The sequence below is a fragment of the Hypomesus nipponensis genome, chromosome 23 (assembly GCF_054491055.1).
Source record: "Hypomesus nipponensis isolate SF chromosome 23, ASM5449105v1, whole genome shotgun sequence".
Taxonomy (NCBI): Eukaryota; Metazoa; Chordata; class Actinopteri; order Osmeriformes; family Osmeridae; genus Hypomesus; species Hypomesus nipponensis.
This window is the reverse complement of record NC_140383.1, coordinates 7023039-7037500: the sequence shown is the minus strand read 5'-3', so window position 1 is coordinate 7037500 and position 14462 is coordinate 7023039. Positions and strand designations below refer to the sequence as shown.

The 14462-nt window shown below is 47.5% G+C and overlaps 1 protein-coding gene across 1 annotated transcript in view; it reads right to left on the bottom strand.

The window, feature by feature from the left end:
• kalrna (kalirin RhoGEF kinase a) overlaps positions 1-14462 on the bottom strand; it is a 103745-nt gene that overhangs the window by 84275 nt on the left and 5008 nt on the right. Inside the window, exon 3 of the mRNA XM_084688475.1 lies at positions 13272-13337. Coding sequence (XP_084544601.1) covers positions 13272-13337 — 66 coding nt within the window. The remainder of the gene's footprint in view (positions 1-13271; positions 13338-14462) is intronic.

Sequence of the window (14462 nt, the reverse complement as noted above, 5' to 3'; positions counted from 1 at the left end):
TGCCACCATTTGGGTGGTGTTCTGTGACAGATCCGCACGCACAACAGACACACACTTCTGAATGCCATCGGTTTTACTGCGTCCTTTGCATTGTGCCTCCTGTTTGAAATGCTCCACTAAGTCAGAGCCTATTGTTCTTGAGAGTTACCCATTTCCTCACAGCATGCTCTAGGAAAACACCATGTCAGCCTGCCTGATATTACTGCCATTTATCACTGGGGGAGGGAGAGAGAAAGAGAAACAGAGGGACGAGGAAGCAGGGAGCCAAGCGAATATATCCAACAGATAATTTAGTAAGACGGGAGGGAGAGAGAAATAATGAAAGAGAGAAGATGGGGAGAGAGACACAAAAGGAGAACGGCCTGCGTTGGAACGGGAAACTAGCCAGACAGTGGAGCAGCTTTCCTTGCCAAGAAGGTAAACTGGAGACAAGGAAAAAGACCTCCAGCTTCAGATAACAACAAGGTAACTTCCTGTCCAGCCATGGCCATGCAGCGAGAGGACAGAAAGGTATTAGAGACAGAGAGAGAGGGGGAAAGAGACAGAGAGAGAAAGACAAAGAGAGAGAGTGAAGGCAGAGAAACGTCTCGTTCCTGGATGAACTTGATAGCCGCAGTCAGAACTGCCTAGTCATCAGGCAGACATGTTGGAGTTCAGCAGGGTTTCGTGTCTCCTGGTGAAACAACACACCCTTCACAAGCCCCGCTCTCATAACAATGGGGAGGCTGAGCCCAAGGAACGCCCGAGTCAGTCGGATGGTAGGATAGCACCACTTTACAACCTCATCATCACACGAACTGGGAACTGACTCAAATATGACATGTACCTCAGATGCTTCCTGTGTATCGCTGCGCTGAAAGAAGCTTCACCCAGTCATCCTTGTGTCTCGGTTGATAAGCAGCTGGAAAGGCTTTATTGATGCATTCTGGGAAACCTTGAGACTGGCATTCCAAAATTACAACCATGTTCACCCGAGGCCAGCTGCCAGGTAGGTGGCATGCTGGGTAATGGATTAGTTCAACCTGTATTGATATTCCTCTCAAGGGCTAGCGTAGCATTAGCCTCCAGAAGGCTGTGCTTGTGTTTTTGAGGAGTTCACCACCCACCTAGTTTGTTTTCTGTTCCTCTCAGACCCTTTTTTTCAACGGATAAAGGTACAAGCGGAGGGCAATCGATATGATTGATGGGGGGGAGAGAAAAAAGTAGTGGAAGGACAGATGGAAAAGTTGAGAGGTTGACAGAGAGAACAAGGGATCTCTCTGTGTATCATCCTGCTTCTTTGTTTGTGTGCTTTCCTCCAGTCCTCTAAGCCTCGGACAGAAGAGGAATGTGTGTGTTTGTTTGTGTGTGCGTGTGTGTGTGTGCATTGCCTCGGAGGTCAGTGACTCATGCAGCAGTGCTCGCTGGGGGAGAAAAGCTGAGAGCACTTAACACCCTGGTTGACCAAATCTCCGATGGGAGACAACTGACACACACAAACACACGCATTCTAACACACACACACACACACACACACACGCTCTCTTTTCTAACAACAGTGGTAGAGAATCATTCCAGGAGACAGGAACAAGCACACTTCCTGTGACACACCCTTCATTACCGACATTAGCATTAGTACTGTGTCAGCCTCTCATCTGCTTAGGGACTCAAACAGGGACGTTCTTTCAAATCCTGGTTTAAGGGGCCACTGAGAGCCCTTCTGTGAAATGTAATTTCCTAAAAGGTAAAAGTGCCAGGCAAAGTGTTCTCTTCTGATTTCACAACCCAAGAGATCAAAGAAATCAATACCTTCCTTTATAATTTGGTTCCTTTGTCCCCTCCGATAGACATAACTTTTTTGCCAGCCTGCTTGGAGAGAGAGAGAGAGAGAGAGAGAGAGAGAGAGAGAGAGAGAGAGAGAGAGAGAGAGAGAGAGAGAGAGAGAGAGAGAGAGAGAGAGAGAGAGAAGGCAGCAGTAAAGTCAGAGGTCAGGACTCAGCCCCGCTAAAACCATTAACACTGCAGTCCCTGAGATGTCAGGAAGCCACACACTCACACACACACACACAAACATCCGCAAGGCAGTCTTTCTATTTCCACATCTCACATGCAACGTTCTCTCACAAGCAGACAAACACATAAACACGCACACATACACGCCCACATCAGCGAGGGAGCACTGCAGTTCTTTATGCTGTGCCGTAATCAAAGGCTGATTGGAGTGTGAGCGCGTACAGCAGTGGGGCTCAAGGCTGAGTGGAGACTTCCACATGCCTTCCCCATCCCTCTGATCAGCCTTGATGAAGAGCCGGGCCTCACCCAGCAACACACACGTACACCCAGCAGGGTCCAAAAGTTCCAGGGAGACACACCCTGATGAAGGTCGAGTGTGTGCGCGCGTGTGTGTGTGTGAGTATTTGTAGTTGTCTGTGCTTCCGTGTGAGATCTATATGTGTGGATGCATGTATGCAGTGCACTCCTATTCCCCACACCGACAAGAAGGGAGCAGTGGCCACATAAATCATGTCCTGGCATCCGTGGTACTATATTCCTTCCTACTGGACACATCCCAGGATAAGTAATAAGAGACGCATGAATGGGAACTCCACACTCCTCGCGGTGTACACGGCCATGGTGCTCTGAGTTCATTTGCATGGCATGTGTGTTTGAAAAGGTCTAATTAATACTCTGAGGATGAACCTCCAACAGTCCTCATTACTTTAGGAATAAGGTGTATGTGTTGTTAGTGTGTGTTTTGCTCTTTTTGCCTCGGTTTCCCTTAAATAAATGAGTGGAAAAACAGATCATTCACTCCTCACTTCCTGACAACACCAGGAAGTGTCTCCTCATTGGTGGTCACCAGCCCTATGGGAATCGATGGAGGGTTATCAGTGTGAGTGCTTGCAGTCCAGTAGCATCAGGGGGGGTGTGACCACAGCTAGAGGACACCCGTGTTGGCTGTCCCAGTAGCCTGGATCCTCCACCACCCCTGGTGCATGACTCCATAGTGGAAGAAGTAGGTCAGGGGCGGAGAGACTGTTTACTATCACTGGAAACAATGTCTGAGAGTGTCTGGGATTAGGGTTAGGGTTAGGCACACACAGGCGCACACACACACATTTCGGACAAAAATTGAATGCAATTAGCGGCAGGGTAATCACCAAGCATTCAAGTTGCCTCCTGACTACCAGTGATGGCTTCATTATAGGAGCTCAAAATTAACCACAGCTTTTAGCCACTTATCTGTCCTTCTCCCTTTCTTTTTCTCTCACTCTGAATGTCATTTCCCACCGACCTATTCACAGTTGATTTAGAAAGTTTTGTTTTGGGAGAAAATAGAGGATTAAAGTTTGGAATTACCCAGATAACATAATCAACATTGACATGGTGTGTATAATCTGCTACGATTTGTCAGACAGACAATGTCAGACAGTGTTAAGATTTAAATGTACATTTACATTTATGCATTTAGCAGATGCTTTTATCCAAAGCGACTTCCAAGAGAGAGCTTTACAAAAGAGCATATTTCACTGATCATAACAACGAGGTAGACCCAAACATTGCAAGCAGCCGAAACATGAAGCATACATTGCAAAAATAGATACACACTCAAGCACACACAAAGCACACTGAAAACCCTTTAGTTGCATAGAAGCTCTCTGTTTTATGGCCAGCACACAGAAAACGATATACTCTATACTGTAGCACAACACACAACAAACACACACATACATACTGACACACACAACCACATAGCAGCGGGAATCAAAGCATCCCATTTTACACCCACAAAAGACTAATAGAAAACAGAGGGTTATTAAACCCAGGGTCTTCCACACACCAATAAAAGTTCCAGGCCACAGTCATCCATCTTTTGGGATTATAGGTGATATCCAGCAAGCCATCTACATCTACCAACAGTGTATGTGTATGTGTGTGTGTGTGTGTGTTGATTGAGGGCAATATCAACCCCATTGATATCTTCAAGATGGCCTCATGAACTTGCCAGGATTTATTCCCCCCTCAAAGTGTGTGTGAGAAAGCTAAGAGCACCCTACAGTCTACATGGGGGGGGGGGGGGGGGGGGGTAGGTGGGTGCGCTATGATGCGTGCGCTCTCTCACTGCATAATGAGAAAATGTCCAATATCAATAAACTGTAGTACTATTAGCATAATAGGAAACAGTGAAAGATCATTCAAAGTGAAGCAGCCACGAATGGGATGAACCAGATGGAAGTATGTTATTAATCACAGTTCTACATCATTAGATTACATCCATAATGTACTGTATGTAGTAAGAGCCTCTGATTGACTTTTGGACTAACCAAGCTCTTGACTCCAGGAGGTACCATTAGAAGAACACAGTCTTGCATCAACGTTATTTCAGTATTGACTGATCCATACAGCATGAACAAGGCTCATTAAGGTCATTTTACATCGGAGTAATAGTGTAGAGCATACATTGTATGAGTCGTGTATCGTGGTATACAGTGGGTGGGTTCTCTAGCTTCTCTGATGGCGTGTCAGGGCTGATGTGCTGGAAATGCACTTGACCTGTCTGCAGCGGCTTATGACCCATGAAATGGCCACCAAGCCCCTGTTGCGTGTGTGTCTGTGTGTGCGTGCGTGGGAGAGAGAGGGAGAGAAGCCTCTTCTATAGAGAGATCCTACAATATTGCCAAGTAGAAGACTCGTCACTATGCTGGCTTTGCTTGTTTACGCTGAACCCAACAAACCGTCTCTCCCTTTCATACAGACGTCGATTCGGCTCTGTCACTACCTTCGCTGCCGGCTTACTGCCGGCTCAACAATGACCCCCCATTCTGTGTTCATAACTTTTATACAAAGAGAGAGAGAGAGAGAGAGAGAGAGAGAGAGAGAGAGAGAGAGAGAGAGAGAGAGAGAGAGAGAGAGAGAGAGAGAGAGAGAGAGAGAGAGAGAGAGAGAGAGAGAGAGAGAGAGAGAGAGAGAGAGAGAGAGAGAGAGAGAGAGAGAGAGAGAGAGAGAGAGAGAGAGAGAGAGAGAGAGAGAGAGAGAGAGAGAGAGAGAGAGAGAGAGAGAGAGAGAGAGAATAGTGTGTGTGTTTGTGTATGAGCATCCTGAGCAGGCTGTCTTTCCTACAGAGCTGTCATCAAGCCTGTTTAAAGCACACTGTCTGACAGAAGAATCTAAGAGTAGAGGAGTGGAGTCTGTACCGAAGCAGTCTGTGATAGCCGGAAATGAGGCATTGGAAAACTAAGCCATCTAGAAAATGAATGAACATGACCGCAAGACAAAAATGTGGGCTAGACTAGACGTGGACATATTTAAGCACTTAGAATCAGGGTCTTGGATCACACACACACCCACAAACACACACACAAACACACACACACAAACACACACACAGTCACACACACTCCCTTCCAAAGTGGCTGCTTTCCAGCAGGGTGAAAGCACCTGAGGGGAGGATGGTGTTATCGAGCTGCTCCCTTCAGCCCTCTACATTCAGACATGTCACATCACTGTATGTAGGGCTGCAGACACGAGATCTAAACACACACACATACACACACAGTGCCCAAAAGCAGACCGCACTAGAGCAAAGAGATGGCACAGTTTGTCTTTATAAAAGGGCTTCTTAGTGTAGTGTAGTGTGTGTAGTGTATGTAAAGGCGCCCAACAGAGTCTCAACAGTCATAAAATATGTGTGTGGAGAAGCATTACTTCTCATACAGCACAGTGGAGAACCACCCTATGACTTTCTACACTGGGGTCTCAAAATCAAACAACTGAATCCCGTTATTATGCTGTATTCACTGTTCTACTACACCAGTATTGCAGGCACTTGCTAAATGTACTGCAGAGGAAATCATTGCATTGCACTGTAAGGCTTTAAATCAAATGACAGTGGCATGCATGTAGCTGTGTTGTAGACATGGCCACCACCGATACCACCATCCATTTACCTGAGATGGAGTGTGTGTGACAGGGAGAGGGGGGTGGGGGGGGGGTGTGGGGCTAGCAGAGCTGTTGCTAAGAAACATGCTGAACCTGGGAGCGGATGGCTCCCTGACTTGATTACTGGAGGACCCCACAGTCATGGGGAGGGCGGGAGGGAGAGAGGGGAGGGAGGGAAGGAGCGAGGAGTGGAGGCAGCGAGAAGGACATAAATACATGTCAAAGCAGAAATGCAGGAGAGATGATAGAAGAACTGGGGTCGCTGGTATAGAGAGGAGAGCAGAGGAAAGGAGAACATAATAGAGGAGTGGAGAGGAAAGGAGGAGAAAAAAAGGAAAGAAACATGATAAACGACAGAGACACTGGGAGGGGAGATAAAGGGCAGCAGTGGAGTCCCTCTCCTCCCCAGGTTCCAGCCCCGCCGTGGCACTGGAGAGGAGTCTGTGTGTCTCGGATGGGAGCAAACCAACGCTGCTAACACCGGTGACACTACTCCCTCCCTCTGGGGGAGATTGAATTATACAGTGTCTCCTGTTAGCTAAATTAGCCTAATGTGATAGCAGCTGGTAGTCGGGAGGCACCGAGGGCAACACTCATCATGGAGAGCCCTTCGCACACCAACAGAAGAGGCAGGGGGGAACAAGCTGTTACTTACCACTGGAGCTGCACTACAGCCACCCTTTGGTGCTCTGCAGTACTGTCTCATGCACATGTTAGTCCAAAGTAACTGACTGTGCATATACGTGTAATGTATGTTGTCCTAGCTGGAATAGAACCAACGACCTAAGCCAAGTCCTCCCAACACAGCTACACTGAACCGTTAGCGTCTTGCTTCATCCGGATCAGTAAATAGCCTAGTCCATTACACAGTCAATGAAGGAGAGATGAATGAGAAAAGGCACTGACCTCCATGATGCACCAGGGGCCATCCTTCACTGGGATTGGCCAGAAACTGAGCACCGGCTAGGCCTGGGATGCCATGGCAGTGCAGGGCCACATGTACATTAATGAGCAGTAATACTGGCCTCATAAGACAGCTAGGCCTCATGTTGCACTGGGGACACATTAAGGGGTCGGACCTGCTGAAGGATGACTCAGAGGCCTGTATTTCCTTAACCCTGGCAGCTAGCAGATGTAAAGCTTTTAGCACCTCCAGCTTCAGGATTCACAAACGTATGCACACGCACGCACACACACACACACACACTTGTGTGTGCACACAGACAGGCGTGTGACTTGAGGACAAGTAGGATATTTTTTCTTCCCAACATAGGAGCTGTTTAAGTTGTTTTGACAGGCAGAATTTATTTCCCCAGCTCTATCAACACAGAGGCCGTTTCCCAAGGTTAGCCTGTAAACAGGACCAGCGATGGCGTGAATGTTTTATCAGTGCTAATGTTGGAGCAGGCAGCATCCATCACAACCCTGCAGTTTCCACATCCTCTAATAGAATGTAATGGTTCAGCTCAATCACACCACTGCTTACAGATACTGAATAACTAGGAGAGACAGCCAACCAGCACAGACAATGACCAGTCCAATATAGAACTACTGACAGAGTGTTCGGCAATAAGTCATGAGCTAACTGATCAATAAATCTACCCAACCAGTGTTTGTGTGACCAGATAAACACAAGCTTCCCTTTAGGAAGTCATGAGGAAAGGTGAGGAGAAGAGAGGAGATGAAATGTGAGGGAGGGTCGCTACAGGGAGGGAAGGTCCTGGGGGGTTACACCAGCAAGGCTGCCCTGCTGGTAACTCATTCCGCATTCCAAAGATGGCCTCAGGAAAATTTTAACCGGCATTAAAATTCATTACAGCACATTATAGCGCTTTTATAAGCACTTGGTTCCCTATCATGTTTAGTGTGCTCAGCTCCAAGGGACAGAACGGAACTGGATTTCTTTGGTGTCGAGAGGGAACAATGTGATCTAGGGTGATTCACTGTTCTCAGTTTCTCTAATCTGTGTTTAATGTAATACATAGATGTTGTGTAAGGTCTGCTGACCCAGAGGCTAAAAGAGCTGACTGTTGTTCTCGACAAGGGCTCGTTCCAGGATGCGGGGTGTGATGCTGCCAGAGGTCTACAGTGTTCCGTTTCCATGTCGAGGAAAGAGAAAGTCTCAATTACCCAAAATGGTGTGGTCAGACTGAGGGCCAACTTTAACAGGCCTGAGGAGCCTCATGCCAGAAGTGCCTCTGTGCTCTCACACCAGTCACCATTCGTTAGTTACATTCAGAGGAGGGAAGGATCTAAAATGAGCTGAGAGAGTGAGTGAAGAAGTTGTTCACGGAGAGAGAACTTCTGCGTTTTAAGTACAAAGACTACAAAAGAGACTGGGGGGAAACAAGACTTTTTTTGGAACTATGTGAAACACGCCGCTCAAACTTTCACAGGAAGTTCACCTGTTATTTCAGGATGGAGAGCTGTGAGCGGATGCACTGTAATGTTGGAGATGAAATCTTTTACAATCTTCCCTCACTCAAGACATGAGTGAAAGCAAACACGGGAAGGCTGGGTTATATATCCCCTCCCTGCCCGAACCAGCTTTATGACTCATAAAGGAGAAAAGAGGGTGTGTGAGAGTGTATGTGTGTTGTTTGAGTGAGAGTGTGTATGTGTGTAGGAGAGAGAAAGTCTATCCGAGAGAGGCAGGCCAGGAATCAGTGCGTGGCCTACCCTACTTCCTGTTTGCAGGAGGAGCTCAGGCAAGGTGTAAATCACAAAGACCCTTCACACCCCAGCCTGCCCTCAGCTTGCCAGGCTGCCTGCACACATTTGATAAAGTAGTCCACTCCCTCTCCCTGGATACAGACTGACCTTGCGGCCCTTGACCCCTGAGCCCTGACCCTTCACTCTGGGTGGTAGTGTGTGGGAATCAGGACCTGCAGAACAAGTTCACCTCCTCCTGTTCCTGAGAAGATAACACTTTTAACTTGAGTCCAGGGAGACCTCGGCTATACACCAAAGAGACCTACACTGGGGTGCATCAAAGTGCAGAGTCAACTCAGTATTCAGCAAAAGCAGGAGAACAGGAGCTGTCAGCTACACTGTGAGCTGTGCTCAGAGGGAGACAGAACGGCTGAGATGTGGTGCAGGAGAGATAACGAGCTCCGATCTGAGGGGGGGGGGACACACCGCACACTCATGCTGACTATGAAAGCGAGCTCAGCTCAGAACCAGACTGTTAGCTTCAACACAAAGACACCAATGTGTTCCTCTGGGCTTCCATCCAGCTATTAAAACATCGTCGGATTCAATTCTTTCATCCAATTACCCAGAGTTGTCCACTAAAGGGGGAGAGAGGAGTCCATCAGATCAGAGGTCTGCCCAGGGAGGGGGTGCGGTGGAATGGACTGAATCCCAGCCAACACTCCCTTAACCCCCCATATTGTCTATTCACGATGATCCAGACAAGGGACTCTGCCCTAAGCTTCTGTCAACACAACATGTATTAATACAGGGTGCAACTTTCCGTTGAACTGTTGGGATAAATGCTTCAGACAGTTAAAGTGAGATGGTGGAAGATTGTTCCACCCTGGTTGTCATGACTTGAATAAATACCAATGTATCGTGAAAGCATGGACCATTCTTAACCAATAAGGTATGCCAATGCTGACCAGGATATCCTTCTGACAAGTCAGTTGTACAGATTTGAATGACAGTTACTGATTTGCATTTAGTTCCTGGAGTTGGTATTGATAAGGATGTCCGGTGTAACCTACACGGCTCTCTTTGGCAGCATGCGAGCAGGTGTGTGTGTGAGATGGAGTGTGGAGGGTAATATACAGCAGGCCTGAGGTTCAGCAAGGATCTCAAACGTGTGATACATTTACATTTTATGGACCCTCCCTTGCCTCCCACTCACATGCACACACACGCAAACACACTACACACTGCACATACACACACACACACACACAAATGCTACGCACTACACACATTCACACAGAGCCCTATTTCAGCAGCCCCTTCGTCTAGTAGTAGTAACCTTGTAGAATGGCTTTCCTGTTGTCACGTCAACCGATATATCTGGCCACAGGAAATGGCAGGTGAGACCCACAGAGTTCAAATGTTGGCTCTTAGCAACAGCTGCCACGGTAACATGGCGACCTTAATTGTTTCCTGTAGGGGGACATATTTCAGCACAGCAGCCGAGGAATAAACGTGGACAAATGTCTTTCTTCACACGTAAGTGTATTTCTCAGCCCGACTGTATTCAGCCGTGCCTGAGTCTTCCTATGTCTGGGTGTGTGGTTACATATGCTGATTTATATATAAAAAATTGGGTTGGACTAATGTATTAATTTTTGTGTGCGGTGTTGCTAGACTCATTTATTCATGGTTCATTGCTATCATTCCCCCAAAAAATCTTTCTGATTTTACATTCTACACCACATTTTCCTAACCATAACCACACACCCTGCTCATCAACTGGAAACTGCTCCTAATCCTACAGATTCACCTCTATCTCATCATGGTTAAAACTACTGAACTGTTTTTGCTAGAAACTCAACCCTGTCTAGTCAGTGTTTGCTCAGCTTATAAGGGTCCATCTCAGCCAGACTCAACACACAACCCTTACTTAGCAGCAGAATGAAGGACTGACTTAATTCATGTACAGTGGTCTGGTCTGGTTAGGCCTAGTTTGGTCTGGTTAGGCCTGATAAGGTCTGGTCTAGCCTGGTCTGGTTGGGCCTGGTCTATTATCATATGGCCTGGACTGGTCTTGTTGTCTAAGTCAGACAGCAGCAGCAGAACAGCACCCTGGAGCAGTTCACAGACAGACATGGACACATCAAAACAGACTTTTATTAGATGTTGGTTTGTCTCCCTTGACATATGAAGGATGTACAAACCAGATTAAACGTTTAAAGGAATCACTGGAAAAATGGCTGAATCGTTTGTTTAACTCTAACAATCCTCCATCGGTAAAAGCAGGTATTTATTCAAAGGAGTAAACAGGAGTAGGATAAACAATAACAAAAAAGTAGTTGAGACAGCAGAATGCACCTTTAAAGTATTTCAATTTCAAACTTTTTTTTTTTTTTTTTTTTCCACTGATGTTTCAGGGAGAGAAAAAGCTCTCAGCCCTGGTCGGTCTGGTTTCCTTAATGCAATTCAAGCATGTCAGTTTTCCAGGAGTGAGACGGTAGCACAGGGAGCATATCAATGTCAAGTGGAGATGGGGAAAAAGGGGGTGAGGAGGAAGGGATGATGAGAAAGAGGAAGGGAAGTTGGCCCCGAGAGATAGCTAATGAACCCAGTACCCAGAATCCTCTTGTGCACCACATTGACACTTCCTGACAACCCACTGAGACGTTCCCGCTCACCCCCAACTGCGCGGTACCCGTAAATGGAGGTATAACGCACGCCACACCTGCACACACACACACACCTGCACACACACACACACTACACTAACAGACAAAAGCCACTCTGTGTAGGTCATACACTTGACAACAGAGGTCAGATAAGTGTGTGTGTGTGTGTGTGCGCCTCCCCTTGCCACGATGGCTCCCTCCTGGAGAGTGACCGGGCTCTGACCAGGTGGGCGCAGTGGGAGGGGGCCAGGGCCATGGTTGGCACAGCAGGAGAGGGTCAGGGCTGGCAGAGAGGCTGCAGGCCAGGACACCTGTGGAGACACTAATGATGATGTTGTATTAAGCAGACATCCCCCCCTGCGTGCCTTCCAGCACATTTACACTCATCGTTGTCATCGTTTCCACCTATTATCATTAAGTGCTGAAAAGTAGTAATTGGCTTGCTCATGCCTGAGGCCTTGTCCATGCACCTATATTTGCCATCCCCCCCTTTCTCCACCTCCCACTCCACCTCTCTTTCCCTCCATCTCTCCTTGTCTGCTCCCCCATCTTTGCCTCTCTGACCCTCAATCCTCCATCTCTCACCCCCAGCCTCACCATGTCTCCCTCCCTCCCTCCATCCCTCCATCCGTCTATCCCTCCCAGCTGTCAGAGCGAGGTCATTCCGTCCAAGCGTCCGACAGACGGCTAATAGTACGGCAAGCTGGCAGGCTCACATTTCCCCCCGTCGAGCAGACCACATCCATCATCGCCACAAACCCTTCTAAAGAATTACTGTGAATGACATTTCCAGTGCTTAGAATCTGCCATAAACGAGCACACACACTCTCTCTCTTTCTCATGCACACTCATACACACACGACTTGTCAGGCAAGTCATGCAATCTCAACAAATCACGCCCAATCCGTTTACGTTGCTAGGCAGCCTATACATAATGCATACCCAAGGAATGTCAATGTAGCCAACATTATGCCAGCAACGTCTGTCAATGGTCTTTCACCCGTCATTCTTGTCCAGTCTCAAACACGCCGCCATTCAAAGGCAAGGAGAAAGCATTCACTTTCGTACTGTGGGAAGGGTAATAACACAGGAGAGATGAGGGGGCTGTCAGCCAGGCACTATATTCTCCCTCCTCCCCACCCTCTTACACCTTTCCGTCTCTCTCATAGCTCCCTAACTCACCGTTTCACACAGGAGCCCGTGCAGCAAAAACAAACATCTTAACGTTTCCAATCTACAATTATAGCTGTCTGTCGTGAAAGAGGGGGAGAAGGGAGGAGAGGATTGGAGAGTAGAGGACAGGAGGAGAGTAGAAGAGAAGAGAAGAGAGGAGATGAGAGGAGAGGGGGAGAGGTGGGGAAGGAGAAGAGAGGAGGGAGGGAGGTTGAGTTGTGTGTGAAAGAGGTAGCTAGTTAGCTTTCCTCTGTTGCTGCAGTGCTACTATAAAAGACTATTTCTGGTGTAGTTCTCTCAGAGTTCACATAGCATACATTTTTAGATAATTGAGTCAAAGTGAGAACTTAATTCATTGTTTCCATTGTCGCAACAATGTGCTTTTCCTCCTATTAAACAAACACACACAAGCAGCTGAAGTCTATAAATCAGATGAACTCACAGCTAGGGAAACAAAGGAAGACCTTGTCTGTCAGAGGGTCCATTATGCAAAGCCACACAGAGCAGATAGAGACAAGGTGGAGGCAGAAACGAGGCAACAGGGAAAAGTGTTGACTCTGAGGAGACAGTCTAAAATGAAGACCACAATTAAACCAAAGGCATTATCTCTGTATAGGACCTCCTCCACTAACCTTTATGCCATTCTCACAGTCGATAACTCTGACCACACTGTTAGCCTGCCTTCTGCTCTCTCTGCCTCCTGCTTAGCCTCTCTCAAAGCCAGCTTGCCTGTACTGTCGGAACATCAATAGGTCTGACTCATTTAGCCGACAGAGGGAACCAATTCCATTAACCCCCAATCCGCCTTTCTAGCGCTCGTCTCATTCTGATGACCTCATAGGCGTGATGTGCTACCACACTGGGCTGAGTCAGCAGATACAGCCTTGTACTGTACACAGGCTGCCTCCTGCTCCAGCTGCTCTGGCCACAGACACAAACAACAGAGAATAGAACACGAAAGAATAGACAGAATCATATTAGTGTATAATAGCAGACATAACCTTTAAATGAAGAAGCATTTGGACACAACATATACAGAACAATACATCACACATCAGAGACATTACCAATACACGCCTGGGAAGGGTGCCCAGAATGTAAATTACAGTCTAATGCCATTACGTAAAATGTGTTGCTATAAATGACGTACAGTACATGAAGGGATTGATGACACGTAAGCTACAGTATGTTGGTGTCAGTCCTGCTTGATTGGAACCCTGACATATCCGTGTTTCCCCTCAGCCCAGCAGGTCTTCTGTAACAGTGCTAGCTGTAATTCCCTATATGCACACCCTAATCCCACACATGAGCCTCCTGTTAAAGCCCTATTTAACTCTAATGTGTTCAGCTCAGATGCAAATAATAGAATAAGAGGGCAAATACATGCTGCATATAGACGCTAAGCCACCATGTGGACCGCCTCTTAGAAAGTAAGGACAGACCTGAACCCACACAGAAGTACACTGAGCTGTCTGTCTGTCTGTCTGCTTGTCTGCCTGTCTGTCTGTCTGTCTGTCTGTCTGTCTGTCTGTATGTTTGTCTGTCTGTATGCCTGTCTGTCTGTCTGCCTGTCTGCCTGTCTATCTGTCTGTCTGTCTGTCTGTCTGTCTGTCTGTCTGTCTGTCTGTCTGTCTGTCTGTATGCCTGTCTGTCTGTCTGTATGCCTGTCTGTTTGACAGTCGACCTGCCTGTCTGTCTGCCTGCCTGCTTATCCGCCTGTCTATACGTCTGCTTGTCTGCCTGTCAGCCGGTAGGACAATCAATCTCTGTTAAACTCTCTGAGAGGGTTTTAAAAGTCACATGCCAGACAAGAGGCACACATGTTTCCCATAGGTAAGGACAGGCACGAGATTCTCTCATTCATTTCAGTCCCTGTCAAGTGTATCAGTTACCCAGCCTGACAGCTGGGCTAGCCTGGGAGAGGGGACCGGCATGGGTGCTGGGGCTGGGACTGATGTGGGGGGGCCATGGCTGAAGCGTGGGCTGGGGCTGGAGTGGGGGTTGAGGCGAGCAGACCACAGGGCACGCATGCACACTTGTGGAGTA